Source organism: Dichomitus squalens, assembly GCF_000275845.1.
Source record: "Dichomitus squalens LYAD-421 SS1 unplaced genomic scaffold DICSQscaffold_16, whole genome shotgun sequence".
Lineage (NCBI taxonomy): Eukaryota > Fungi > Basidiomycota > Agaricomycetes > Polyporales > Polyporaceae > Dichomitus > Dichomitus squalens.
The window spans coordinates 68,039-92,519 of NW_006766898.1; the positions used below are offsets into that span (position 1 = coordinate 68,039).

Here is a 24,481-nt window from a genome sequence, read left to right on the forward strand (position 1 = left end):
GTAGTAACAGCCTCCGAATGCTCGTGTACGTCCTTCTATGTGTCATCCATTCATACGCTGATATGATGCTGACGCTGATCTCAGCTAGTGTCTTACAAAGCTCTTGGCTATTCACGGAGCAAGGAGGCCCTCCATGTCTTGCTCGAACACTCACGAAGATGCACGAATCCCCTCTTCCCTTCACGTCAACTATAGTTTCTCTTCCCCATTGTCATGCCGCGCAAATGCGTTCTGGGCCCGCTGTATCGCCGACCCACGCATTGGACATCACGCGACGCACAGCCGCGCAAACCTTGTCTTCAATCCTGTGCTCGACATTGGCAACCCGGCTACCGATTCCATCCCCGTTGGCGTGAGAGTCAGTGACGCAGACTTCGATGCTGCGGCACGTAGGAATGCCGGATATCAGCCGATCCTCGTCTCTTCTCTCGCACCTGCAGTTCGTCTTCTTTCTTATTCAGTTCCGCCGCATGCTGATGACAGTTGATTTAGAGTGCTATACGTGACCACGATGTGCATCGCAATTTACCCCATCGCCATGAGGTGCAGAGGCTTCTACCTCCATTCGCTTTGAACAACTTACGCACCCGAAATGCTTCTCGGTGTCCGGGCGATAAATGTATGCGAGAAGAGATCGCTGGTGATATACGAAGAGCTCCGGGCGGACGACGAAATAGACATCGTCCACTGGAACCGTCCCTCGGAGTCTCGCGTCCCGATCTGGAGAACGTACTACCTCATGCGCCACGTGCAGAGGCAGCTATCTTCTGGTATTGCACACTGTCCATGAACGTCTCGAAGTACTCAACTTCCATTGCACAGATGCGTGGTGGCTGGCCATTTCGCTACTGTTGCCCTGCATCATCGAGCGTGAAAACCTGACGGACCCCAGCAAGATCTCTTAGTACTCCAACATCTTCGCACTCCGTGCGTTGTCACACCATTCGATCCATAGACGACCAGGCTGTTTACCGGAAATCAGTCTTCGAGGTCGTATCTTGATATCCCACTGTCGGTCTATCGTTAGGAATACCTGGGGTGAGCGCGGGCTGACCATGCTGACATATGCTCCCCTACAGATCAGCTATTCGCTCTCTGGCGAGATGCATACGCTCTCTAAGCTCGTCAGTTGCGTAATCATGCTCCTGGTCTGCCCGTCGCCCTCGACTGAGCCGTGCCCATGCCGGGCGAATTTCGGGCAGCACCCCCCCCCGTACGCTCCTCTCAACGGTGTCCTTCGAGAGAGGGGCCCAGGAGTGCCTCACGATAGCGAGCCAGATGACGAGCCTCAGCCCCTGCATAATCCTGATTAGTTAGCGACAAGCTGGTGATCATCGAACTACAGTAGAGAATAGGTCAGTATGCTGTCCAGGACTGTTGCCTGACTGACATTGACCCCGAAGGGCTTTTCCGTGGTGCTTCAATGCAGCTCAGGCCTCCAAGCCCGGTTAGAGGAACCAGCATGGGCCAGCCGATGTGCGACCTTTTGGTGTCAGAAGCAGTGTTTTCAAAGTCCACAGATACCTTGCAATGCTTGCCCAAAGTTCCGTATGTGGTGCTCAAGCTGGCTATCGACAAGACTTCACGGTTCTTTTCCTATCTGGTGGGTGTATGCGCCCTGTCCACCACTGCGTAAGCCCATGCATTACGGCCTGCATGCGCGCAGACGGGAACTTCCTTCTAGAGGCCCACAGAACTCGATCTGCAGGGGAACATCACGAACGTTTTTTCGTGAAGGGCGTGAGTATACCGTCTGATCGCTGTGACTCAATGCTTCGTCTGTGCAATCACGATACAAGACAGAAATTTGAGGAAGACTCATGGGCGCGGGAACGTTGGGTTTCCAGTATGGTGGCACCGCGGTCAAGCCGTGTATGGCGTCGCGGTATGCAACACGATTTTTGGCAAACATCTGAGACCTGTAAGCGGAAATTCTCGGGAAATTGTGTAAAGCACAAAGTTTGACGCGTAAGTGAGCCGATACACTGTGGCGCCATACACGGCTTGACCACGGTGCAACCATACTGGAAAACTGACGTTCTGGCTACGTCTTACAACTACGAACCGCAATATATACATGATTCATAGTCTCCTTCAGAGAGAATTTGTCTGTCGGCCCTTAGTGGTTCGGCACTGACCCTATCAGTACAGGCGTTGTGCCTTGTGCTGGCGGTGTATGTATGTGTTGGCGTCTATATTACCTAATCTGTCCAAGACTCGGAGCCCCGCGCTACCCCGCTTATGTCCGGGTGATCATGCATCCTTGCGTTCCCAGTGCCTGATGACTATCTTTTGACTTCTCGTGACCTCCACCATCTACTCACCATCAGATCGGAATACACAAGTCTGTCTACAATTAGACACTTCAATGAACAGCGGAGAAACGTGACCACTTGCGGTACCTACCCCTCGGAGTCGTGGAGGGGCACCGTGAAGATGAATAACTATGCGACTTGGCTGCGAGGTCAGTCAGGGCCGACCGACGATCATCTACCTGCATCCTCTCCACCCAGAAAATCGTTGAGGCAAGTTCCTCTGCCGTCTCACTTGCGCAATGCTGTTTCGGCCATCGTCCCTTCTGCCGGTGGCCCTCGTCACCGGGGCTGCGCTCGCCGGTCATCACGTCAAGAGCACAACTCCTCCCATCGTCCAGCTGGACCGCGGGTCCTTTGTGGGCACCTCTGACGGTACAGTGGACTCGTTCTTGGGTATCCCGTTTGCAAAACCGCCGTACGTTGCTCTTCTTCGCATTGCTTCCTAGTTGTGCTGACTGGGCGGCTTCCTCTGGTAGTGTTGGCGACCTTCGGTTCCGCCTCCCCGTACCAAATGACCCGTACAACACGACACGCAACGCGACGGCGTTCGGCCCGGCGTGTCCACAGCAAAACGCGGTTTCCGAGGCGAACTTCTTGGTGTTGCCTCCTGAGACAGTGCAGTTTATCTTGACCAACTACACGAAGGATGTTGGCTCGGGCGATGAAGATTGTATGGGCATCCTTTTATGCTGTACAATTGAGGAGTCTGAATCGCTGACCGTGCTCCCGACATCAAGGCCTTACTGTCAATGTCATCACACCAACGGGGACGAAGCCAAATGCCAATCTACCCGTCGCTGTGGTGCGTGTTCAGACCTGTTCACCATTTAGCGAGCAATAGCTGAATGTCTTTGTGTCACAGTGGATCTACGGAGGTCTGTCCGACTAGAGACTCACACGCTCCTTCCGGCTGACTATTTGTGTTACGAAGGTGGCTTCGAGACCGGCGGTACCAGTGGGTAGGTAGCAGCCTTGCGTCCTGGAACGAGGAATCGCGATCTGATCTGAACTAGGTACGACGGGACTCCAATTGTGAAGAGGTCCATCGAACTCGGGGAGCCCGTAATATATGTTAGCTTGAACTACCGGTAAGTCGTCATCGCCTATATGAGACGTGCCTTATTTACATCAATTCAAGCCTGAACGGTTTTGGCTTCCTCGCGAGCAAGGAGGTGAAGGAAGCCGGCGTCGGAAACCTTGGCATGCAAGACCGTGAGTTGGCCTCCTTCCCTGGTTATTACTCATCGCATCTGACTCAAACACGCAGAACGTCAGGCATTACGATGGGTACATAAGTATATCTCCGCTTTCGGTGGAGACCCTAAGAAAGTCACAATGTACGTCCTGCTGTTACCCAACATGAAGGAGCGTTCTGCTCACCGGATTCGGACGCCTTCGTGTAGATGGGGCGAAAGCGCGGGAGGCATCTCTGTTGCTTTGCATCTGGTCACCAACGGCGGTAACACTGAAGGTCTGTTCCGCGCGGCGTTTATGCAGTCGGGTTCGCCGATCCCGATCGGAGACATCACCGAGGGTCAGATAGTATACGACCAACTGGTAGAGGTGACGTTGTGTTCCGGAGCTGCCGATACTCTGCAGTGTCTGCGCGAAGTTCCGTACGAGGTGCTCAAGGCTGCTATCGACAACACCCCAGGGTTGTTCTCCTACCAGGTAAGCACAGGTACGACTTTGGCTGATCAGCACTGACTTGGGGGATCATACCGCAGCCTGCCCTGAACGAGGTTTGGATTCCCCGAGCGGACGGCAAGTTCCTCGTTGATACCCCGCAAAGGCTCGTTCTGCAAGGGAGCGTTGCGAAGGTTCCTTTCGTGACGGGCGTAAGTAGGACGGCCGACGCACTTTGGAATGCTGCGTGCTTAACTGACTTCTCGCTTAGGACTGCGATGACGAGGGGACCCTATTTTCTCTCACAACGCTCAATGTCACGTACGTGGCAGATAGGGCCGGGCGTATTGTCAGGAACAAAGAAGCGGCTGACACGTACTCTGTCTAGCACCGAAGCTCAGTTGGCAACTTACCTACAGCAAACATACTTCCCTCGTATATCGCAGAGCGACCTGTCCAAACTGCTCCAGTACTACCCTGCGGACGTTACCCAGGGCTCCCCCTTCGATACCGGCACCGCTAACGCCGTGACGCCCGAGTTCAAGAGGCACGCGGCGATCATCGGAGACCTCGTCTTCCAGGCACCCCGCAGGTTGCTCCTGCAGGAAGCCGCGTCGAGGCAGAACACTTGGGTTTTCCGTACGTCGATTCACTCCTTCCGCCGTCCGTGGCGTGACTGACATCTCGACTTGGACGACGATGAATCAGTCTTCAAGCGCTTCAAGTCGTTGGGCGTCCTTGGGGCATTCCACGGCACGGACGTCATCGACATCTACGGGGGCTCGAACCTGACGAGCCATTTGGTGCATTTTGTCCACCATCTTAACCCGAACGGTGCGGGCGCCCCTGCGTGGCCGCAGTTCTCGCTGCAATCGCGGCAGCTGCTCACGCTCCTCGATGGCGACACTCCGGAGACGGTCGGGCAGGACAACTATCGCGCAGAGGGCATGGCGTTGCTGACCAAGGTCCTCCTGGAGACCCCGCTTTAGTTCTTGAATGCGCGCGGTGATAAATTTGTTGGCTTGTTGGCTTCGGACACGGACTAGTGATAATACATTAGCGCATGGCACGATGATGTGGGAACGGTGCCCCCTGTTATTGATAATCGAATGACATCTTCCTGCGCCGTGGGTTTGACAGAGTGCCCAATCATCAAGCCCGTTAATGACCTCGATCTGAATGGCAATAGCGTCCTTGTATGAGCGCTATTCGCACTGGATTCGAAGGGTGTGTTGGGTCTCTCAGATGGCAAACCTCAACGACCATGAAAGAGGGCACCGCGCGCGGTCATCTACGTTAAGCGTCCGAACCTACTGGCTAGGTTCGCCATGTTAGAAATGCCCTGCCATGGGACTTGTGCTGCTGCAGTGCGTTCAGGTTCACAATCCTTCGTTACTCGGGCTTTCGTTGGTAACATAGCTTTCCCCATTCTTGTCACTCGTTCTACCAGCCACTGCTTCACAGCGAATCGACGTATATTCACTCTCCTCCATATTCACAAGGTTATCAATTATTTCGAAACTTCATCTTCACCCTCGTCACGATGCTCCTCATCCGCTGTCCAATCTCCCTCTTTCCCACCACTGCCTCACTATCCTCCGGCGTCGCCACGACGGCACTGCTCTTCGACGTCTGCCCACTGCTTGCACGCGAACAGACACCACCAACCCCCAGACCCTCGTTCCTCCCTCCCGCAGACATATAGGGGCTGAGGCCGAGGCTTAGACCGGCTGAGCAATCCTGCGCGCGTTGCTCCAACATCGGTGGTTTGGTTCGCGATGCACGCAGGATATCAATCTCGGCTAACAGCGTCGACCTCATCATCTCAGCGATGGTTTCGCCCCTCTTGCTCGGACCGTGGTTCGTATACGGGCTCGGACCAGCATGAGCGCCCTGTGTTGGCTTGTGCCCAGTCAGCCCGTCGTCCCTCGGGCACGCAGCGGCGCGGCCGTCTTCGGGCATATCCTGGGTCAGGTCGTCATTGCCTCCGTCTGCCTCATTGCAGAAGAACGAGTCGAGCTCGGCGATCGCACGTCGCACGTCGGCCAGACGCATGCGGATGCGCGGGTTGGCACGGAGCATCCGCCGGATGATTTTGTTCAGGCCCGGGGAGATCTGATAGCGCTCGATGAGGTAGCGCGGGTTGTGCACGAACTCCGCGTATTTGCGCGTCGACGAAGATGCCCTCGACCATGGCGCGATGCCGATGATCATATTGAGAAGAACGATCCCGAGGGCCCAGACGTCGCTGTGCGCCGCGCTGGGGCGTTGGTTATATTTAGAATGGAGGAGTTCTGCACGCGATATGAGTATATTGGTCGTCGATAGGAGAAGGGATGCAAAGAGACCCACCTGGTGGCATGTACGCCCGCGTACCGCACCTTTCGTTGTAAGATTCGATCCGACTCGCCATCCCGAAGTCGGCGAGGAACACCTGCCTGCCATCTTCACCGAGCAGGACGTTCCCAGGTTTTATGTCCCGGTGGTAGATGCCGTCCTGATGTAGGTTCAGCACGGCATCAACGATGTCAAGGAACATCGTCCGGAGCATCTGTTCGTCGGTGATAGCGCCCCGATCGACGAGGTGGTCCCCGAGCGAGCCGCCAGGACAAAGGTCCATGATGAGGATGGAATGCTCCCCGTCGTCGAGCGTCCTACGGAGTGTGACGACATTGGGGAACTTCGACGCGCGTGCGTGAAGGCTGATCTCGAGGGGCGTGTGAGAGAAGCCGTTGTGGGTGGGTGTGGTCTTGCTGATGAGCTTCACCGCAACGGAGGGAGAGTGCCTATTCACCCGGGATTTTTTGTCGATGGCCTCGTAGACGACTCCGTAGGCTCCGGAACCAAGCATGCGGGTGAGCTTGTAGCGGCCATCGAGGACGAGGCCCGTAAAGTCGGGGGTCCTGGTTGCAGCGGTAGGACGCATGATTAGAGTCAATTAAAATCAGTGATTGGTAGTTGTGCGTTGCGGTAGGTCCACCGGGGACGAAGTATGAAAGATGAGAGACTTAGCTTCGAGATTCGCCCACCTTTTATACTCCGGGGACAAATGGTTTCATGCTATAGCGCCATGGGCAGAGGCTGGATCTAAAACTCATCAAGTCCCCATCCGAAGTTACGTCCCACTTCCGCAAGATTTGCATTGTAATCGATCCTGATGATGTACTAAGTGGACGACACGTATTCATGCGAAGCATGTGGATACCCGTCACCCTTAGCGGGATTGCACCTGAAATTACGACAAGCGGGACAGCGCGTTATTGACCAAGTGGCCTCATATACTGATTCAGAATCACAGCAGAGCGTTCATAACAACTGACCATAGACAAGAACTCACCCCAGTTTGTGCTGACTCATCGATGATGTCGGTTTACCCAGGCCACGGGTCGCCGAGTCCCCTTCGCAGGCCTCCATTCGCCTTCTGAGCTCCAGGAAGACAAGGTGGTACTGCATATAGTGTGCTACTGCTAGCATTTCGCCCCTGGCCTGAGGAGTATCGAGACGCTGAACCCAAAAGGGATGCGCAATATTGACTCAGCATCGCATTCAAGCCCGAAATAGTCGGAAGCGGATATACAAATAAACCAAACCCTGTACTCTCGTCTCCTGATTAGCAAAAACGCGATAAGGTGTATCCTCGTCGACTAATACTCACCAGAAAGTGTGGATAGCAACGCACTTCGGATCGTTGTCGGTCATGATCGCCGTCGAATGGAAAGACTCAGGGTCATCGCCTCTACTCCATCAACTTGATAAAATCGAATGGGACAATGATACTACAGATGTTACAGCGGAAAGCTAGGTCACGCATGATTACAAGGGGAGCCTGAGGCACGGCAACGAGTTTGACGAGTCAGTGAGGTCCCGACCAGCACGAATCGTCAGTCCAGACCAAAACGGCCGATTCAAGAAGCAGAGAGAGCGTTCCGGCGTTGCGCTGTCTGGACGTGGTGAGCAAAGTTCTCCACTCTTGTAAAAGTGTAGCCTACGTGAGCATCTGACCGTACGTGCGTCGTCAGCAATCGACGTCAGCACATGCAGGCGCGCTATGGGCGCCTATACAGCCACGGTAGAAGATTCCCACGTGTGATATTCGATGATGTTCTTCCAACCTACAGCGTCAACTTCGTGTGTGCGGCATAGTGTAGGGCGAAGAACTTTCAGGTTCTTCGCAAGTGCGATATTCGCAGGTTAACAACGTTGTTGACAACATGCGAATAACCTAGCCTAGTTATTCGCTCTGCGATTATCTGAAGCCCTTATGTAAGCGCCTTGCAGCAGATGCGAGATCGTCAAGGGCGCTTATAATCGCTGAGAGGGATGGATGGGTAGTGATGTATAGTGTAGTGCAAGGTAGGCTCTCGAACTTCTCAGCTATCATATTCCCCACCCCTGACAGACCTGGTAATGCTGCCGCTGTCAGGATCCTTTCGCGTGAAGATCTGTCGGCTCGCCTGACTCGCGGCCAAGTACAAACTCACTTGGAGGCTCTTCCCACCTCTCTGCCAGATAATGTCTACGATTTTGGCGCACTCACTCTCCTGGTCGGAAATACCAGTCATGCCTCCTGAGCCTGCTTCTCATCCCAACGGAAAGGGGAAGAGAGTTGCGGCGCACAAAGGAGGTGCGACAAGAGTCCTCCAGGAGGCCGACTGAACGATGGGCACCGGGAGATGAGTTGGTTGTATTATATGATAAGCGCTTATGCTATCAACTCTGCGAATAACTCCCACTCCCCGTCCTAGTTGGTTGATAACGCTGCGAAGATCTCGTCTGGAGTTCTTCGCCCAACACTAGTGCGGCAGTACAAGTCCAGCATGGCAGAACATTCTTAGACCAATCTCTTCATTTGATATTCGAACTGGATGCGAAGCGGAAGAGCATGTACCAACTCGGTGTGCTAGGGATTGGAAAGGGGGAATTCCTAATATGGCTCCGGTAAGCATACCTCCACGAGAACATACATACCCGATGAATCAGCCCCCGTCCGAAACATTTATGCGCTCGAGGAGGCATCTCGCATGGTGGCGGTACGCTCCGCATGCTGCCATCTCGCAACCTGAACCATATGTAGTTGACATTGAACGTTGTCCCAAGTAGTCTCTCCCCTTCCGGCATCTGCATCAGCACCCGTCGTCTGGGCAATCTGGAGGTGGAGAAAGCGTCGATCGATGAAGAGTGCAGTCAAAGAGCAGTCCTCGCTGAACATATCCTCTATGGAGAGTGTGGAAAGTGAATGGTTCAGGGTAGGATATTCGGAGAGGATGGATGTGTTGCGTAAGTCGATTTTTACACGGGCAAGTTTCAGTATCTGGAGTCTAGGGAAGCTTGTCGCCAATAGAACAAGGGAGGATGGAGTAAGGTAGGGAGCCGTTCCTTCCTCACTCTGCGATGGGGTCCAGAAATCGCAGAATGACAATTCTGTTAGGTTCGGCCAGACACTTGCAGCCATTCGGATGTCCGTGTCACTCACGGTGAGCAACAGGCATAGAGCGATTACACCAAGTGACTGGAGATTGTGCAAGCGGAAGAGTGGTCCGAGCGCGCTGGAGAACGACTGAGATTCGGGGCCAGGTACAGCTTGTCTCGCCGCGTCCAAAGCACGAATACGCAATTGCAAGACTTCCATGGAGGGAAAGCAACGCGCCCATACGGCGCAGCTGTCTCGAAGATTCCGGATGTCGGCTGTGAAATAGCCATAGATTCTCAAACGTTGAAGGACTGGCCCAATAAGGAGAGAACAGAAGCGATTGTCGGCGGGATGCCTTGCGATATGCAGCGTCCGTAAAGAGCTGAACTCGATGGCGGTCTGAGTGGAAAAGTCCTGGATGGACCCTTGGATGGAGGTCAGATATAGTTCTGCGAGATTGGGCAGCTGAGAAAGGGCATGCAGGTCCGCAATGTCCACTTTACCGACTGTGAACACGCGTAAAGATTGTAGCTTCGACACGGATAGACATAGTGAGGAGGGCTCCATATTGGAATTGAGAGTGAGCTGCGAGATATGAATGGCGTTCGAAGAAATGAGGTGAAGAGTCGATCGTATGCATGACTGCCATTCCCGTCGCGAGTCGTCGCTCAAGCCAGACCGACGGAGGGAACTTGAGGAGATGGTCAACGACTCAATGGACGGGGATAGGAGACTCAATATGCTTGTCGATTGGGGTGATTCGATCGTCCAGGAAAGCCTGCGTACGTGCGGCAACAAGGGTGTCCCTCCGCAGAGTACACCTAAGTACACCCACGTCGAGGGAGCGATGGACCTTGACTCGGGCGACCAGTAAAACCCAGCGTCGTTCAATGATTGAACAAACTCCGCATGTATGCGGAATCGTTGCCATTCGTTGGGAAGAATAGCCCCATCGATCATCTGGTCAAACAGCATACAAATATGTGAGACAAGGCACCTCCAACGGAATGCGGCTACTCACGGATAGGTCGCTTGTAGACCCTTGCTCTTCGCCGATAGTTCCGACTCTCACAAAAGCGGATAACAGATGCAGGAGGGGGAACATGCTCGGAAGGCTCCGCCATATGGCCCGTAGCGCTGGCCGATGGAACGGCTTGCACACTCTTGCGAGATCGACCAATGTGTTCTTCAGCTTAGCCGGTTCTGCGCAAGGCAAGGCCCACAGAGGCCCCAGTGCGGCAGGGTCGAGGTTATCGAATATTATAGGAAGTATGTCCTCGTTGAGCCAAAATTTGTCACTCGAGACCATGGTGGTGGGTCGAAGGTGAGTTCGCAGCTTCCGGCTACCGCAGCAGCCGCCCTACATTGGTGCATACAACGGTTCGCGACTGTTATGGTAACTCATCTTGAGCTGACTACTGTTTGAACGATAGCAACGGAGGTCGGAATGATGTCCGCTCGATTTGTAGATTGGTAACTCCTCTCAAGACATCGATCGTACTGAACGAGCGTCTCACATAGGCTACTGAGAGGCCAAAGTAAACCTTATATCACGAGTCTAGATTACACTGGCCCGGCCGCAGCGCACACCACATCGGTTGCAACTGAATGGCTTTTACGCCCCTCTGCCTCATCCGGAACGCAACATCGTGCAGACGAGGGAGTGCCTCAGAGCCGTTGCCCCCCGGCCCGGTCCAAAACACCTCGGCAGAGGCGGCGGCGCGCGGCCAGACGATAGGATCGAGGTTCTCTGGGCCGGATTGCTCTGTCCAGAGGGCTTGCTCGCCTGTGTAATGTTGATTCTAGGCTCGAATGAGACGTTGACGCTGAGTCGAAATACGTACCGCCGAGCACCAGATGGGCCTGGGAGGCTGAAATGTTCGCTTGGGGATCGAAGGTGTATGCCTGGGAGGACGTCGGATCGGTATCGGAGCCAGCGACAAAACCGTCAAGCGTGCTAGCATACCTTCTGCCATGTCTTGAAGGGATCACACCAACTATTACTGTACGACGGTAGTCAGAAGCACCGCCTCGAAGGCGAGTGGGGTGAGATCTACGTACGCCACATCGTCTCCGATCCACTCTCCTGCGCCGCAATCCAGATAGAAGTAGTCGGACGGGGCGTGAACAAGACGGAAGTTCTTCTCCGCGACTGCCGCAGCGTTCATGGACGAGATCCAAACTCTGTTCCAACGTCAGATCCTTGTGCAATAACTCAATCCCTCGAAGACAACTCACAGGACAACTGTCTCGTTTGAGAGCGTGACATTGTGATCCAATACCATCTCTGTAAAAATGCCCAGGGCTAGTTAAGAAACTCGTCCAAAGCCTGGCAATATGGCACGCACCTTCCCATACGGCAGGCGTCTTCCCTGCCGCCTTCAACGCCCCGTGCGTCGTCTGCGTGAAGACACTTAGTGCCTGCTCGAGCGTCCGTCCAGTCGAGGTCAGGTCCGCCTGGGTTTCCGAGTCCTGTGCGTAGCACTCCGTGTTCAGCTCATCGCCTCCGGTGCTCAAGACCGTCGATGGAAACATCTTGGCGACAGCGGTGAACATCTTGGCGGTGAAATTAGCCACCGTGGCCGATGCGAGACGAAGCTGGCCGGCGGGAGGTTCTGCGTTTGATGATACGTCAGCCTTTGTGTGACCATACTGAAAAGCAAGGGGAGAGGAGGGTAATGACCGTTCGCGAAGGTGGTCCATGGAGAGGCCTCGGCGCACGCAACGTACTCGGGGTGCGCGGCCCCGATGATAGCGGTGTGGCCGGGTGTATCAATTTCCTTCAGAGATACGACTTAGCTTTACTCTTGTGGCACTATGGGAGCATACACGTACCACCATGACGTCAATGCCACGCTGGATACCAACCAAGAGGGTGTGAGCTCGAGCAAAGTCAGGATCAAATGGTAGCATCTCACGGCGCCAGCGTAGTCGACAATGTCCTGAACGTCGCTTGGGGAGTACACCATGCTGGGGTCGTACGCGCCTGCATTCGCGAGCTCGGTGAACCCAGGGATGACCAGCGGGAAACTTTGGCTGTCGGTAACATGCCAGTGGAATTGGCTCATCTATGCAACATTCAGCACAGAGACAGGACTTCCAAAGAAGACGCCACACCTTGACCAGACTCATGGCGTCAAGCGTACGCATGATATCCGCAACAGGGAAGCTGTAGATGTAGGCGCTTGAGTCTCTCGGACCGAGAGTGAGACCTTGCACATGCACTCACAAATTCCGCGAAGTGTCCAGCATGAGGCCTCGCCAGGGCTGAACGCGCATACCATCGGCTTCATCCACTCGGATACTGTGAAGAAACACTCACGTATGCAGGCGCATCGGTGATAGAAATGGGTGCCTCTACGGTGTAGATCTGACCCGACCATTCGTAGAAAAGCTGCGAGAAAGTCGTGAGGCCACGAAGCAGCCCGAGCGTCGAGTTCGCAGTAAGCGTAGCCGTCGAACCGTCCGCAGGGATGTCCAATATGTACTCCTCGCTCCGAGTTCCGAGCGCCAACCTCGACTCCTCTGTGATGCTCCGCACGGTCGCGCCCTTGGAGAGCGAGAGCTGAAGTGTTTTGAGCGACTTCGCCGTCTTGAGGGCGCTGCTGTCCGAAGACCCACGACCGACGACGAGCCGTCCAAGCTTGTCGTTCTGCAAGAAAGACTTGGTGCGCGATACGGCGTCCGACAGGTCCGAAGGCGGGTGCTGCACGCTGACATGGATGTCGAAGTCTGAGGCGAGCTTCAATGCAGTCGAACCAGTCTCCAAGGAGCGGGGCTGGGGCCAGAGACCGAAGACACCAGCCGCAGGTGCGAGCGCGAGCAAGAGGGAGAGGAACCTCATCTTGACAGTGAAGGCGACCAAATGGAAGCTCGAGGCGAACGATGCACGGCCTCAGCAGATATATAGAATACCATGCTTCGCTGATGGGCAGGGAGGGTCAGTCGGCTCGAGACTCTTTGGTTCGCAGAAGCCCGCCGCCCACCTGACCGCCGAGGCGATAGCCTCCACTTCCTCCCAAAAATACCATCGAACGCCTGGCCAAGGAGGATGTCACGTACATATGGTCGATGGGCTTCAAGGAACATCTCCGCGTGGGCCTTGCTGTCAGAAGTATGCGTAGATAACGGAATGGGCGGCCGGCTCGAAGCTCAAATGGACGCGACGTCGTTATCGACGATACGGAATGAGCATTCGCCCGGCATATCTTCGAGTAGTGTGAGACGACGAAGGGGGGATTAAAGAGTTGGTATCAAAGCCGATTGTGGGCAGGATGGCTGCTGGAGACGGAGACATCGAGCTCAACGCATCCATTGATCCAAGGGAGCACCTAGTGAGACAGGCGCCCATATATGAAGTACGCTCTCGGCTGTAGACCACCGCGCTCAGCTCGCTACAGGGACGTTCTGAGATCCTGGTCCATTGCCATGCCGCCACACTTCCTCACAAGCAACTTCCGCGTCGCCTTTGAGGAGTATTTTAAGCCCGACCAGCAACGCGCCTCCGTCGACAACCTCATCGCATACATCGAGGAGGTGCGCGGCATGTCCGAGGAGCGGCGGCGCGACCTCGACATCCTCCGGCCCCAGGACACGACCCAAGAGCAGATCGACGCGCGCATCGCCGCGTACCTCGACAAGTGCTACTGGCAGCTGGCGCAGTTCTACAGGGTGAGTGCCCCGCACCGACCTCGGGCTCCCGCGTGTCCCTCACACCGCATGCACGCACGCACGTAGAGAGCGAAGGGCGTCTGACTTGGAAACTTGCACAGTACTCTGTCCCGTGCCGCATCGCAGAGGCCGAGCCGAGCCTGCGCGAGGTCGTCCGGTACGCGCAGACCAAGGGCGGGAAGAAGGACGTCGCGCCCGAGCTCTTCCTCGCCGTCGCGATCCACAAGGTCCCGGGCAAGGAAGAAGAGGCGAACGCGCTCTTCTCGTCTGCCTTCGCTCACTTCGACGAGCACGGGCAGCCCGGGCTTGGGCCGCGGTCGGAGCTGTGGGCACGGGCTGCTTGGGCACGACTGCTGAGGCGGACGGGAAAGGTGCGCGAGGCAGAGGCGCAGGAGCAAACTATCGTGTGGGTATTCCTGCTCTGTTCTGTTTACTTTCCCCCGTTCCTGATCGACCTCCGATTTTCTTAGTGATTGGATCGTGTCACACCCAGCGGTATTGACCCCGGCGAAGCTCAGCGTCCTCGTCAAGGATGACGGAGACGAGGGCGTCCTCGGTAACATCGGCGAGTATCCGGAGGTAAAGCTCGCAATTGAGAAGGCCCGCCAACGTGGTAGGAGCACCGAAGATTGATGCCAGAGATCGTGTGTATGTGCACATTGCCTTCCCTGTGCGACGCTGCTTCGTGTGGATTGGATGGATAGTATACCCCGCTGTTCCTTTGGCTCACCCAATGGCCCACCTCTGTGCGAATCACGTCGGGACCTTGTTAAGTGACCTCGCTACTATCACAACGGCACTGCCCACAACTACAGAAATCGATGAGGCGCTACATATGTCTTTCCAGCGAGGGTGAGCAGTCAACGACACCAATTTGGCCAGCATGACTGAACAAAACAAGCACTGCTTCCCAACGATGAAGTGAGAAGGAATGGCAACGCCATTACCATGTTCATTATGAAACAGGTAGTTCGGGTACAAGCTTCGAGTAGTGTAAGGACAGGCTCAGTTGTTCACTTTTTTTTACGAGCGCTCACGCAGTAAGATCGCAAGCCCCCGGGCGCAGCGCACACCACTCGGGCTGGAGCGAGATCGTCTTCACGCCACGGGTACGGAACCGGTACGACACGTCGTGCAGACGCGGGAGCGCCGTGCTGATGTTGCCCCCGGGCCCGGTCCAGAAGAGCTCTGCGGATGACGCGGCGCGGGGCCAGATGGTGTCGTCGAGGTTCTCGGGGCCGGATTGCTCCGCCCACAGGAGGTGCTGGCCGCCCAGGATGAGCGCGGCCTCGTCGGTGGTGAGGTTCGCGGTGGGGTTGAAGGAGTAGGAGAGCTGCCAGGACTTGAAAGGGTCGCACCAGGAGTTGCCGGTAGGGAAGTCGCCGACCCAGGCGCCGTGGCCGCAGTCCTGCGAAAGGGGGGACCGTGGTATTAGACTCTTGATGACGATGGTGGGAATCAGTAACAGAGACGTACGAGGTAGAAGTAGTCCGAGGCGGCGTGGATGATCTTGAAGCCCTTCTCCGCAACAGCCTTTACATTTTCAGACGAGATCCAAACAAGGACCGGGCTCTCCTTGCTAATCGTGACATTGTGAACGAGGACCATCTCTGCAAATCGTTGAGAATTTGCAAAGTAGGATCCTGGTGGAAGCGACTCACCCTCCCAGACCGCGGGAGTCTTCCCCTTGACCTCGAGTGCCTTGTGGGTGACCTGGGTGAACTGATCGAGCGCCTGCTCGAGCGTGCTGCCGGTCGCGTTGAGGGCAGCCTGGGTAGGCTCATCGATATCGTAGCAGGCCGTGTTCAGCTCGTCGCCTCCCGTGCTAAACAGCGTCGAGGGGAACAACTCCGACGCCGCGGTGAAGAGGTCGGCGATATAGTTGGTCACTGTCGAGTTGGCCAAGCGTAGCTGACCGGCAGGAGGCTCTGAATCACATCAACATAAGTCGCCACAAGGATACTTTCCGGATACATACCGTTGGCGTAGGTCCCCCAGGGAGTCGCGCCAGGACAAGCAACGAAATCGGGGTGTGCCTCCGCAATGATCGCAGTGTGCCCAGGCGTGTCGATCTCGACCATCACATCGATTCCACGCTGTACACCAAGGCAATGCATCAGCGATTTCGAATATCATAATCAAAAAAAGGTCTGCGCAACGGCAGTCTGAGATACGGTGATAGCGGATGCAGGACTTACTGCGCCAGCGTATGCAACGATGTCCTGCACATCACTGGGGCTGTACACCTGGGATGATGAGTACGCGCCCTTCGCGGCGAGGTCGGTGAACCCGGGGATCTCGAGAGGGAAGGACTGGCTGTCGACGACGTGCCAGTGGAACTGGTTCAGCTTGACCCAGCTCATGGCGTCAAGTGTGCGCTTAATGTCCGCGACGGGGAAGCTGTCGGCGAATCCTGTCAAGAACTGGCCAAAACAAGTAGACGTATCTGACATACAAGTTCCTCGCCGTATCGAGCATGAATCCGCGGTACGGCTGCGTGCATCATGATCAGCCTCGTCTCTCCTCAAACAACTCGCTCGGAGGACACGCACGTAGGCAGGAGAGTCCTCAATCGTCACAGGCGTTTCAATCGCGTACGTCGTACCATCATACGCGTACCACAGCTGGCCGAACGTCGTCAAACCCCTCAGCAAACCCAGCGTGGAGTTCGCCGTCAGCGTAGCCGCCGAGCCGTCCGCGGGCACGGTCAGGTGGTACGCCTCGTCCCGATCAGCGGGGGCCTTTTGCGCCTCGCTCGTGATGGGCTTCCACGCTGCCCCCTTCTCGAGCGAGACAGTGAGCTTCGAGAGCGTCTTCGCCTGGGCGAACGACTTCGCGTCGCTCGCCCCGCGCCCGACGACGAGGCGGGCCAGCTTGTCCTTGGCGAGGTACGACTGGGTGCGCCCGACGGCGGCCTGGACGTCGGAGGGGACGCCGTGGCCAGAGACGATGATCTGGAAGTTAGGCGCGAGGCGAAGCGTGTTGTTTCCGGTGTTGATCGTCCGAGGTTGGGGCCAGAGGGCGGCCACGGGCGAGTACACTGCGGCGAAGAGAGAGACGAGCGCGAGAAGTTTCATGGCGAAGAAAGTCTGGCCCGATAGGAAGGAGAAAGAAAGGAGGGCGGGGGCCTAGATGACTTGAGCTCGAGCTCGTAGAAGCCGGAGTGGATGAGGAGAGCCTCCTTCGCTGACGCGGTGGTATATGTACTCTGGGAGCAGGCCCGTCTTGCACATGCGGTACGGGAAATGTTCCGTTGATATGGCCACGCTTCCTCGAAATGGGCTCGTTAGCGAACTGGTTGACAGGAAACCGGGTCTGATGCAAAATGCAAAGTGTATCGGCCTCATGATCCCCGTGGCGAGGCCCCCATCAGGAGCCGGCTGCGCTCCCCCGTGTGGGTCAGTTTGCAAGGTACAGACGTCGAAAGCAAGCAGGATATACATGCATGAGGAGGTAAGATGATAAGGCGATCGTATGGCTGGGGGAGAAAGAAAGCGCACAAGGCCCGCATGCACAGATATGCTATATCATACGCCGCAACGAGCGCCTCACGTCACCAAAAGGAACGCACCAGCTTACAGTACGTACATATCCCGAGATACCAGAGGAAGCCGAAACGGCTTCAAACAAAATCACCCGAAGCAGTTCCTGGCACTTCGCACTAACCTCCTGAGCAATGCGGCAACACGACATTCATATTATCTCGACCAAAAGTCCCCCCGCCGCACATTCCAGAACAACTTGTTATAGCGTAGGGCCATCCGGGCATTGCTGGTCATGGTGACCTCGGTTGCATTTTGATTTTGTTTGAGTGCCCTCCGAGATTGATTCAAATATATTGATGGTGTAATTCCATCGGCCAGCGCGCGCCCTCAACGCGCCTTCCTATACATATGAACCTTGTAACCTTGTTCCTCAACAGGCTGTGGTCGGGCTCCGCCCTCCCTTCGGCCGCTTAGCTCAGAACTCTGTTCCTCTGGGACTCACGTGTTCCATACTGATGTACCTGGAGACATTAAACCACGCGAGCTAGCATCCCACCAACCCTACAAACGTACTCACTTCACGCGATCAGTAATAATTGAGATAGTTAGAGCCGTGCACATGAACGAATCATATAACACCTCTATCACCAAACACAAAGCAAACAAATCCCTAAGTTATGTTATCCCCAGACCACCCCGACCAAAGCCCCACACACACACGACGTCGCTCAGAACAGCAAGTCGTCCAGCCCGTTCGCAGACTGGGACGAAGCAGGCGGAGCCGCGCTCGCGCTCGCGCCCCCAAACGCCCCGAACCCAGCGGCCGCCGGAGGCTTGCTCTGCCCCGCGCCCCAAAAGGTCGCCTGCGCCTTCTCCTTCTCCAGATCCTTCATGCTCTTCTGCGGCGCAGCGGGCGCGTTGGGCTTGCTGGCCGCGGACGAGCTGAGCGACAGGTTCCAGAGGTCGTCGAAGCTGGCCGCCGGCTTCTGCTGCTGCGGGGCCCCACCTCCAAACCCGGGAGACGTCGTCGTCGCACGTGGAGGAGGCGAGGTGGGCTGGAGTGGTCTGTTGGGGATCAGGGGGGCCCCACCCAACGGAGGAGGTGAGGCCACTAACGGCCGCATCATGTTCTGCGTCGGGACGGCAGGCGGGGACGTATATGGTGTCCGGGCGGCGCCCGCGGGAGCCCCGGTGGAGAGCAGGTTGAATAGGTTGTTCGCATTCTGGGCGGGGACCTGCGTCTGGGTCGCAGGTGGGGAAAGCGGTTGCGCCGAGAGCGGTAGAGGGAGCGCCGTGGGTGCTGCAGCAGGGACAGTGTTGAAGAAAGCGTTATTGGTAGGGGCAGCGGAGGGGGGCGCGCTCTGGAAGTCGTCGAAGTCATCGTCGCCGCCGCCTTGCAGAGGCTGCGAACCGGTCGGAGGGAGCGCTTTCTCAGGAGGTGCCGAAACGGTACTTCCGAAGGCATCGTCGTCCATGCCCAAGAGGTCGATCACGGGCTGCGCCTTCGGTGGCTCGATAGGGGCGGGGGGAAGCGTTGAAGAACGTTGAGGCGTCGAAGCATGAACTGAAGAACTGGTGCCTGCCACGGAGTTCGATCGACGGGGAACGACGTCGTCGTCTCCGGCGTCGTACTCTTGGAAGCCCCTGCGCGCGTTCGAGCCAGAACTTCCGTATGTTCTGCTCTCGCCGGCGTCGTAGCGGTCATAATCTGCAAAATATTCGAACTCACGTCCAAAACGTCTCCAGAACGTACTCACCACGATCGCCACCGCTATAGCTGCTGCCTCCGCCCCCACTGTAGCTTCCCCCGCTGTAAAAGCTGTCGCTACCAAAGCCACCGTAGCGTCCACCTCCGGAATTGAAGCTCAAGGCATCATTCCCGACCCCTGTGTACTTGTGCTTGTTTGCCTTCGCCTTTCGGCGCTCAGTGCGGATCTTCTCGACGTCGCCCAATAGGTCTACGAGTTCCTTTGACCGGTTGCGTACTAACGACGATAGTTAGCCTCAAGGATAGATATGATGTGACAGCAGTTTGCATGTCGACAAGCCTTCCCATTGAGAACAGGTTCCGCTCGGATATCTCAGTAGGCCGAACTTGTTCTTGTGCATTCTGCTGATATGCAAACCGCTGGGATATACTGACGCACCATTAATACCCTGATCCTTGCCCTTCTCGTCAACATAGTAAAAGTTCCTGAGCATCTTGATGGTGCCAATATGGGAACGCGCATCGTCGACGACGCGCTCGCTACCGTTTTTGATCAAATATTCGAGCAGTTGCAGCGCCTGCAGAGACAAGGTGAATCTGCAGCAAGGGCTAAGAGGAGGTACCAAACCTACTTTGTAGATCTGTCGCCACTGGCGTGCTTCCTTTTCCATAAACCGTGAATAGATAGCAGGCATAATCTCGTTGAAGTTTTGGCTGTACGGCTTTGAGTTAAGTGCACACTTGGAGAACAACGAGCCAACTCACAAATTGAATGTTCTGAGAGCGCGCACAACACATTGGTAAAACGTTGGCACGGACATTGCGGAGCTGTACATACCCTTGGGCGATCTCTTGCATTAGGGTCGAGCTCGCACCCCTACGCGACTTGAGTCACAATGCCAACCCGCGGAGCGCAAGACACGCACCATGGCTCGTCGTTCGTGGCATCCCTAACCTTGGCCTCCATTTCACTCACGTTGAAGACGACGTTCTTGGCCTGAGAACCGTGAGCGTCGCGCCCGCGTCAAATCGCAGTCTCGACGACTTACCTGGTTGACCATCGACTTGATGTCGTACATAGTGATCTGCGAGAGCGCATTTCCGAGAGACTCGAGGCGGTCCATGGCGGGCAGCGAGCGGGACGGTGGTGGACGTGGACGACGCTGGGGACGGCGCTATCGGTGTGACTGGCGGTGCGGGCGGGAATCTGCGGGAAACAGTCTGTCTGTATGTAATCACTGTGACCGTCTTGTTGCCTCGGGTGGATGATGTCACGCAGACCTCCGGTCCGCGAGAGCCTGATCCTGGCGGCATGCGGGGTTACAAAGTCTCTGCGGGGACGCCGCCGGACGCTGTTGTCGCGTTCGATTCTGACCATCATCCACGTTGTTCTAGTGAATGTCCACCTGCTCATCAGACGGCGAGAGAGCGTGAGCATATGCGTCTGAACGTCGTGCCTATGTCCGAGAGCCCGGCCAGACGCCAATCCGGGAACCCTCCGATCCCGATATGGGATCCTCCTGCAAGACAGGGCGAAAACGCGGTGTGGCACAACCCGGATGACAAGCCTTCTCTCGCCTCGCTGTTCAGCGATATAAGTCCAACTCCCAGCTTATCCACCTCGTTCATGACCTTCACGACCGCGCTTACGACTTCCGCCAAGCAGATTCTCGCTTCCCTTCAGGTGAGTGAACTTCGGTGACGCTGTCGCTTGCTATGCTGGTGGTATCGGCTGTACATACGCCACCATCATGCAATGGTCTCCGTTATGGCGGGTATTGCATGTTAGTGAACAGAAATGGCTGTCTCCATTCTCGTTCACAGGACAGCGGCAATTCGCACACCGCTCAGAGTTGCGTGCAGTCGCACTCGACGACACGGGTGTATGCAACCAAATGAACCTCATTTGCATGTATCGCGAGGAGTATCGGGATAGGTGAAGCGATCAAGTCGTCTCGCGGACTCTGGCACGGGTTTGACCATGTACCTCCAGTGATTCTGTTCACCCCCGTTGCCTCCATCGACGCCGAGTTACATTCCTAGTTCGGCCAACATGGCCCAAGTTTGAAGTCTCCTCGATTTTGTCTCGGGTCCAGGGAGGCCTGCGTGCATCGTGCTGTCACCGTTTCGCGCGAACTTGGTTGGGAGGGAACCGTAATCATGTATGCCGTCGTATATCACGCGTTATCACAGGGAATGGGGATACAGTCACCAAGAATTCCCTCAATGCGTCCCCTATATCGGTCATCAAGGCGCGAACGGCCTTGTCCAAGATCCCTATCGTTCATATCAGCCCCTCCCGTGATATTCACTATGCACACACCATCGTTCATTGCTGTATGCATATATGAACGCTCCTCCATTCATGAGGAGTGTCTCATTTGCATGACATGCTGAAGACCGGAGCATGGGTCTTTCAGGATGTCGAGAAGGTGTGAGCGTGAGACTCGTACCTTGCGCTGCGCAGAGTCGTGAATTGCATGGGTTTGAGAAGGACTGCACTCATCGATCTTCTCATTCCACAGATATGCCTTCTATCTTTGAACGGCTGCGAAAGCGCACTCTAAGTACGCATAGCGCCGCCTCTGCGCATTCCGCGACATCACCGACGTCGCCGCCTCTTGTATCGCCTGTAACCTCTCCGACGTTATCTCCGTCGCGTTCAGAGCCGATGCTAGTGGACCGCAGGATCGTTGAAGACCTTCCTGCGCTGTTGGGATCTCTTCAAACTGACGACATCCCAGGGGCTGGCCTCAAGCCACCGCGCCCTCGAAGACGCTCTGGGTTGCGCGCACTGGGCCTGGGTCTCGTGAATAACACCACTCCTCCCGAACAGGCACCTCGATCTTCGGAGAAGGAGAATAATGAATCCTCCCCGACGCCCCCGCCAGTAACCCCGGGTCCGTCTGCCTGGAAGGGCAAGCAACGTGCATCACGACTCTCACAGCAGTTCACTTCCGGCTCGCCTTGGTCGACGTTTGGCAGACATCATCAGCGGCCTACCCGGTCACCTTACGGCACGTCACATCCGACCTCCGCTCGCAGCTCACGCATGGCTAGCGGCGACTCTGGGGTGATCCGTGGATCCTCACTGGGACACAGCGTGGAGGGAAACACCACGTCTAACCTTGCGTCCACGGTCTCCGTTGATCATAAGTCTAACTCGCGTCCCACGGATAGCAGTCGCGACGTCTCGGTGCTGTCTACGCTCGCTGGATCTCTCTCGAATCACTCGTCCCACTCAAACAGATCGGGTGCCATTACGTTTGGCCGACAAAGCCCATCCTATGAAGCATACCTTCACACAGATATTGGACCAGAGGCAATCACGGGTGTGAATACCTTGACGGCGTATACATCTATGCCTACCTTACCGTCTGCTTATTCGAGCGAGAACGTGTTATCTCGAGGGAACACATTCCCTAGAAGGAGCAACAGACGCAAGGGACGTTCGAAGTCACGTTCTCGCTCACCACGCCGTGATGTCCTGCCTCATTTCACGAACCCTTTTATAACTTTTCACGACCCCACGGCTCAACAGACGAAGATACCTGACGAAGCCTCGGACACGATAGCAAAGGGAGAGCGCTCGACCGGATCCGCACTGGGCGGATCCCTGACTGATTTGGATGGGGGCGCTAAGGGGCATCAATTGCCTTCGGCGGTCGCCGAGCCTCACGCAAAGCACGCGTCCAGCGAGGGAACAAGCGAGCGGCCTTCTTCTCCTTCCCGCCTTATACCCCCTTCCCTATCGTCGCCCACGTCGCAAACGCTGCTGCACGGTGAGCAAGGTCGTTGCCCTATCTGATTCGCCACCATTGACAACACCCTCGATCTTCATAGCGGAGAATCGTGGCGCCGGCGTGCTCGATAACTTATCTCGTTTTCCCCCAAATACCGTCACTTCATCGGAGCGAGAGGAGAACAAGAGCTGGATGGCTGCCCCTGGACAAAATGCGACGGACACGCTGGCACGACGGCCCAGCGACACGCGAGACTCCTCCCTTCGCAGAGGATCGAGCACCGCCTCGCACAAGGGCACGCCCAGCCGGGCTCGCAGCAGACGTCTATCCCAGCTCAGCGAGCAATCTTCATCTTCATCCAACCCTATCGCCTCCACTTCACATTCACGCTCATCTTCTTCCAAGCAAAATGGAGGGGCTGGCCCGTCTACTGCTGCGTTCCCGACACTCGCATCGACCCCGCCCCCGCCGTCTCCCCAGCGTCTTCCCCGCACGCCGCGCACCGCGAGCGAGCCCATGCTTCGTTCCGTCTCCGAGAAGTCCTACGACCAACCTCAGTTCGAGACTCCCACGAACAACAAAGGCAAGCGCAAGGCCGACCAGGTAGATGTTACGCCCCCGGATCAGCGCGCCGCCGGCCACCACGCGACCTTCGCCATTCCCACGGACGGCCGACGTGAGTGCCCTCGTCCGCGTATTCTCGTCGTTCTAACCCACGCGCAGGCTCGCAACATGTGTCGGAGGTGAGCAAGCCCCCGTCGTCGTACCAGGGTCGCAAGCGCGCGCGACTCTCGACGTCGGGCGCGTCCCCATCCGCGAGTCCAGGACCCTCTCGGCCAGGCTCGGTGCAGCGACAACTGACGGATTCCTGGCCAAGTCGCAGCGGCGCCCCCGGCGCCTTGCATCGCGCGACGTCGAAGACGGCGTCGGCGCCCTCCGCCCGCCCCGAGTCGATGAGCACGAACGCGCATCGGCACGGTCAAGCACATGTCGATAGGCGGCGGAGCATGTCGGAGATCTCGTTCCCCATTAGCGCGCTCGTCGCGCCGCACGCACCGTCGATGAGCGTACGGTCGGGAGGCTACTACATGCGCGACCCGCGGAAGCCCCCCAAGATCCAGCCGACGCCGTGGACGCTGCGGCTGAACTCGGCGGAGGAGCAGGGGTCCCCTGTGCACTCGTGGATGTTCTTCATCGGGTTTATACTCTTCCCGCTGTGGTGGCTGGCGAGCTTTTGGCGGATACCGCAGACGAGGAGGGTCGGGGGAACGGACACGGAGAAGGCGGTGACGCTGGACGACCCACAGGTCGAGCATGGTGAGTGTTCCTTCTGTCATGCTGGTATGCGGCGCGCCTGAGGCAGTCATCGGGGCAGATGCGAGGACCTGGCGGTTCCGGTGTCGTGTCATGGCTGTGATCTCCCTCTTCACCTACATCCCGTTCATCGTGTTGGTGGCCGTGTTTGTCCCGCGTAACTGACGCTATAGATCCGAGTGGTGGGACGTGCCTTCAGCACGTCTTGC

At 56.5% G+C, this 24,481-nt stretch overlaps 8 protein-coding genes across 8 annotated transcripts; 4 read left to right on the forward strand and 4 right to left on the reverse strand.

Annotated features, from left to right (window-relative positions):
- Nucleotides 1–298: 298 nt before the first annotated feature.
- DICSQDRAFT_23377 (uncharacterized protein) lies at nucleotides 299–1,145 on the forward strand (the record flags this gene model as incomplete). The annotated part of the gene is made up of 5 exons (XM_007366107.1): nucleotides 299–443; nucleotides 495–543; nucleotides 634–770; nucleotides 823–904; nucleotides 983–1,145. Coding segments are annotated over 5 exons (576 nt in total), but the record flags the coding sequence as incomplete, so codon positions are not given.
- A 1,228-nt stretch (nucleotides 1,146–2,373) lies between these two features.
- DICSQDRAFT_136894 (alpha/beta-hydrolase) lies at nucleotides 2,374–4,993 on the forward strand. The gene is made up of 13 exons (XM_007366108.1): nucleotides 2,374–2,730; nucleotides 2,792–2,985; nucleotides 3,053–3,117; nucleotides 3,178–3,186; nucleotides 3,243–3,274; nucleotides 3,329–3,403; nucleotides 3,454–3,527; nucleotides 3,583–3,652; nucleotides 3,719–3,986; nucleotides 4,043–4,153; nucleotides 4,213–4,262; nucleotides 4,330–4,580; nucleotides 4,650–4,993. Exons 1-13 carry the CDS (start codon nucleotides 2,555–2,557, stop codon nucleotides 4,928–4,930), a joined length of 1,656 nt encoding a protein of 551 aa, XP_007366170.1. The 5' UTR covers nucleotides 2,374–2,554; the 3' UTR covers nucleotides 4,931–4,993.
- Nucleotides 4,994–5,447: 454 nt separating this feature from the next.
- On the reverse strand, nucleotides 5,448–6,867 carry DICSQDRAFT_61735 (kinase-like protein; the record flags this gene model as incomplete). The annotated part of the gene is made up of 2 exons (XM_007366109.1): nucleotides 5,448–6,235; nucleotides 6,294–6,867. The coding sequence occupies 2 exons, from the start codon at nucleotides 6,865–6,867 to the stop codon at nucleotides 5,448–5,450; spliced, it is 1,362 nt and encodes a 453-aa protein (XP_007366171.1).
- Nucleotides 6,868–10,901: 4,034 nt separating this feature from the next.
- On the reverse strand, nucleotides 10,902–13,195 carry DICSQDRAFT_170494 (beta-hexosaminidase; the record flags this gene model as incomplete). The annotated part of the gene is made up of 12 exons (XM_007366110.1): nucleotides 10,902–11,137; nucleotides 11,196–11,256; nucleotides 11,318–11,354; nucleotides 11,413–11,535; nucleotides 11,590–11,638; nucleotides 11,700–11,966; nucleotides 12,005–12,131; nucleotides 12,187–12,207; nucleotides 12,270–12,419; nucleotides 12,469–12,520; nucleotides 12,581–12,618; nucleotides 12,674–13,195. 12 exons carry the CDS (start codon nucleotides 13,193–13,195, stop codon nucleotides 10,902–10,904), a joined length of 1,683 nt encoding a protein of 560 aa, XP_007366172.1.
- A 555-nt stretch (nucleotides 13,196–13,750) lies between these two features.
- Nucleotides 13,751–14,865, forward strand: DICSQDRAFT_136895 (uncharacterized protein). The gene is made up of 3 exons (XM_007366111.1): nucleotides 13,751–14,022; nucleotides 14,124–14,428; nucleotides 14,493–14,865. The coding sequence occupies exons 1-3, from the start codon at nucleotides 13,780–13,782 to the stop codon at nucleotides 14,653–14,655; spliced, it is 711 nt and encodes a 236-aa protein (XP_007366173.1). The 5' UTR covers nucleotides 13,751–13,779; the 3' UTR covers nucleotides 14,656–14,865.
- An 83-nt stretch (nucleotides 14,866–14,948) lies between these two features.
- On the reverse strand, nucleotides 14,949–17,484 carry DICSQDRAFT_161732 (N-acetylhexosaminidase). The gene is made up of 7 exons (XM_007366112.1): nucleotides 16,575–17,484; nucleotides 16,478–16,515; nucleotides 16,221–16,422; nucleotides 16,001–16,118; nucleotides 15,684–15,950; nucleotides 15,499–15,632; nucleotides 14,949–15,430 (listed from the first exon to the last, which is right to left on the reverse strand). The coding sequence occupies exons 1-7, from the start codon at nucleotides 17,097–17,099 to the stop codon at nucleotides 15,056–15,058; spliced, it is 1,659 nt and encodes a 552-aa protein (XP_007366174.1). The 5' UTR covers nucleotides 17,100–17,484; the 3' UTR covers nucleotides 14,949–15,055.
- Nucleotides 17,485–18,088: 604 nt separating this feature from the next.
- DICSQDRAFT_136898 (ENTH-domain-containing protein) lies at nucleotides 18,089–20,377 on the reverse strand. The gene is made up of 8 exons (XM_007366113.1): nucleotides 20,265–20,377; nucleotides 20,142–20,212; nucleotides 20,054–20,092; nucleotides 19,981–19,992; nucleotides 19,848–19,929; nucleotides 19,655–19,793; nucleotides 19,265–19,492; nucleotides 18,089–19,215 (listed from the first exon to the last, which is right to left on the reverse strand). Exons 1-8 carry the CDS (start codon nucleotides 20,337–20,339, stop codon nucleotides 18,236–18,238), a joined length of 1,626 nt encoding a protein of 541 aa, XP_007366175.1. The 5' UTR covers nucleotides 20,340–20,377; the 3' UTR covers nucleotides 18,089–18,235.
- A 3,097-nt stretch (nucleotides 20,378–23,474) lies between these two features.
- DICSQDRAFT_61454 (uncharacterized protein) lies at nucleotides 23,475–24,437 on the forward strand (the record flags this gene model as incomplete). The annotated part of the gene is made up of 3 exons (XM_007366114.1): nucleotides 23,475–23,634; nucleotides 23,682–24,275; nucleotides 24,334–24,437. 3 exons carry the CDS (start codon nucleotides 23,475–23,477, stop codon nucleotides 24,435–24,437), a joined length of 858 nt encoding a protein of 285 aa, XP_007366176.1.
- Between the last annotated feature and the right edge of the window lie 44 nt (nucleotides 24,438–24,481).

Coding starts and splice junctions, on each gene's coding strand:
- DICSQDRAFT_136894 (XM_007366108.1), top strand. CDS start 2,555: ATGCTGTTTCGGCCATCGTCCCTTCTGCCGGTGGCCCTCGTCACCGGG. Junction 3,653..3,718: donor GACCCTAAGAAAGTCACAAT/GTACGTCCTGCT, acceptor GCCTTCGTGTAG/ATGGGGCGAAAGCGCGGGAG. Junction 4,581..4,649: donor GCAGAACACTTGGGTTTTCC/GTACGTCGATTC, acceptor ACGATGAATCAG/TCTTCAAGCGCTTCAAGTCG.
- DICSQDRAFT_136895 (XM_007366111.1), top strand. CDS start 13,780: ATGCCGCCACACTTCCTCACAAGCAACTTCCGCGTCGCCTTTGAGGAG. Junction 14,023..14,123: donor AGCTGGCGCAGTTCTACAGG/GTGAGTGCCCCG, acceptor AAACTTGCACAG/TACTCTGTCCCGTGCCGCAT. Junction 14,429..14,492: donor GCGCAGGAGCAAACTATCGT/GTGGGTATTCCT, acceptor CGATTTTCTTAG/TGATTGGATCGTGTCACACC.
- DICSQDRAFT_161732 (XM_007366112.1), bottom strand. CDS start 17,099: ATGAAACTTCTCGCGCTCGTCTCTCTCTTCGCCGCAGTGTACTCGCCC. Junction 16,423..16,477: donor CTCGATACGGCGAGGAACTT/GTATGTCAGATA, acceptor ATTCGCCGACAG/CTTCCCCGTCGCGGACATTA. Junction 16,119..16,220: donor TCGTTGCATACGCTGGCGCA/GTAAGTCCTGCA, acceptor CTTGGTGTACAG/CGTGGAATCGATGTGATGGT.
- DICSQDRAFT_136898 (XM_007366113.1), bottom strand. CDS start 20,339: ATGGACCGCCTCGAGTCTCTCGGAAATGCGCTCTCGCAGATCACTATG. Junction 19,493..19,654: donor CAAGGATCAGGGTATTAATG/GTGCGTCAGTAT, acceptor TATCGTCGTTAG/TACGCAACCGGTCAAAGGAA. Junction 19,216..19,264: donor CTATAGCGGTGGCGATCGTG/GTGAGTACGTTC, acceptor AATATTTTGCAG/ATTATGACCGCTACGACGCC.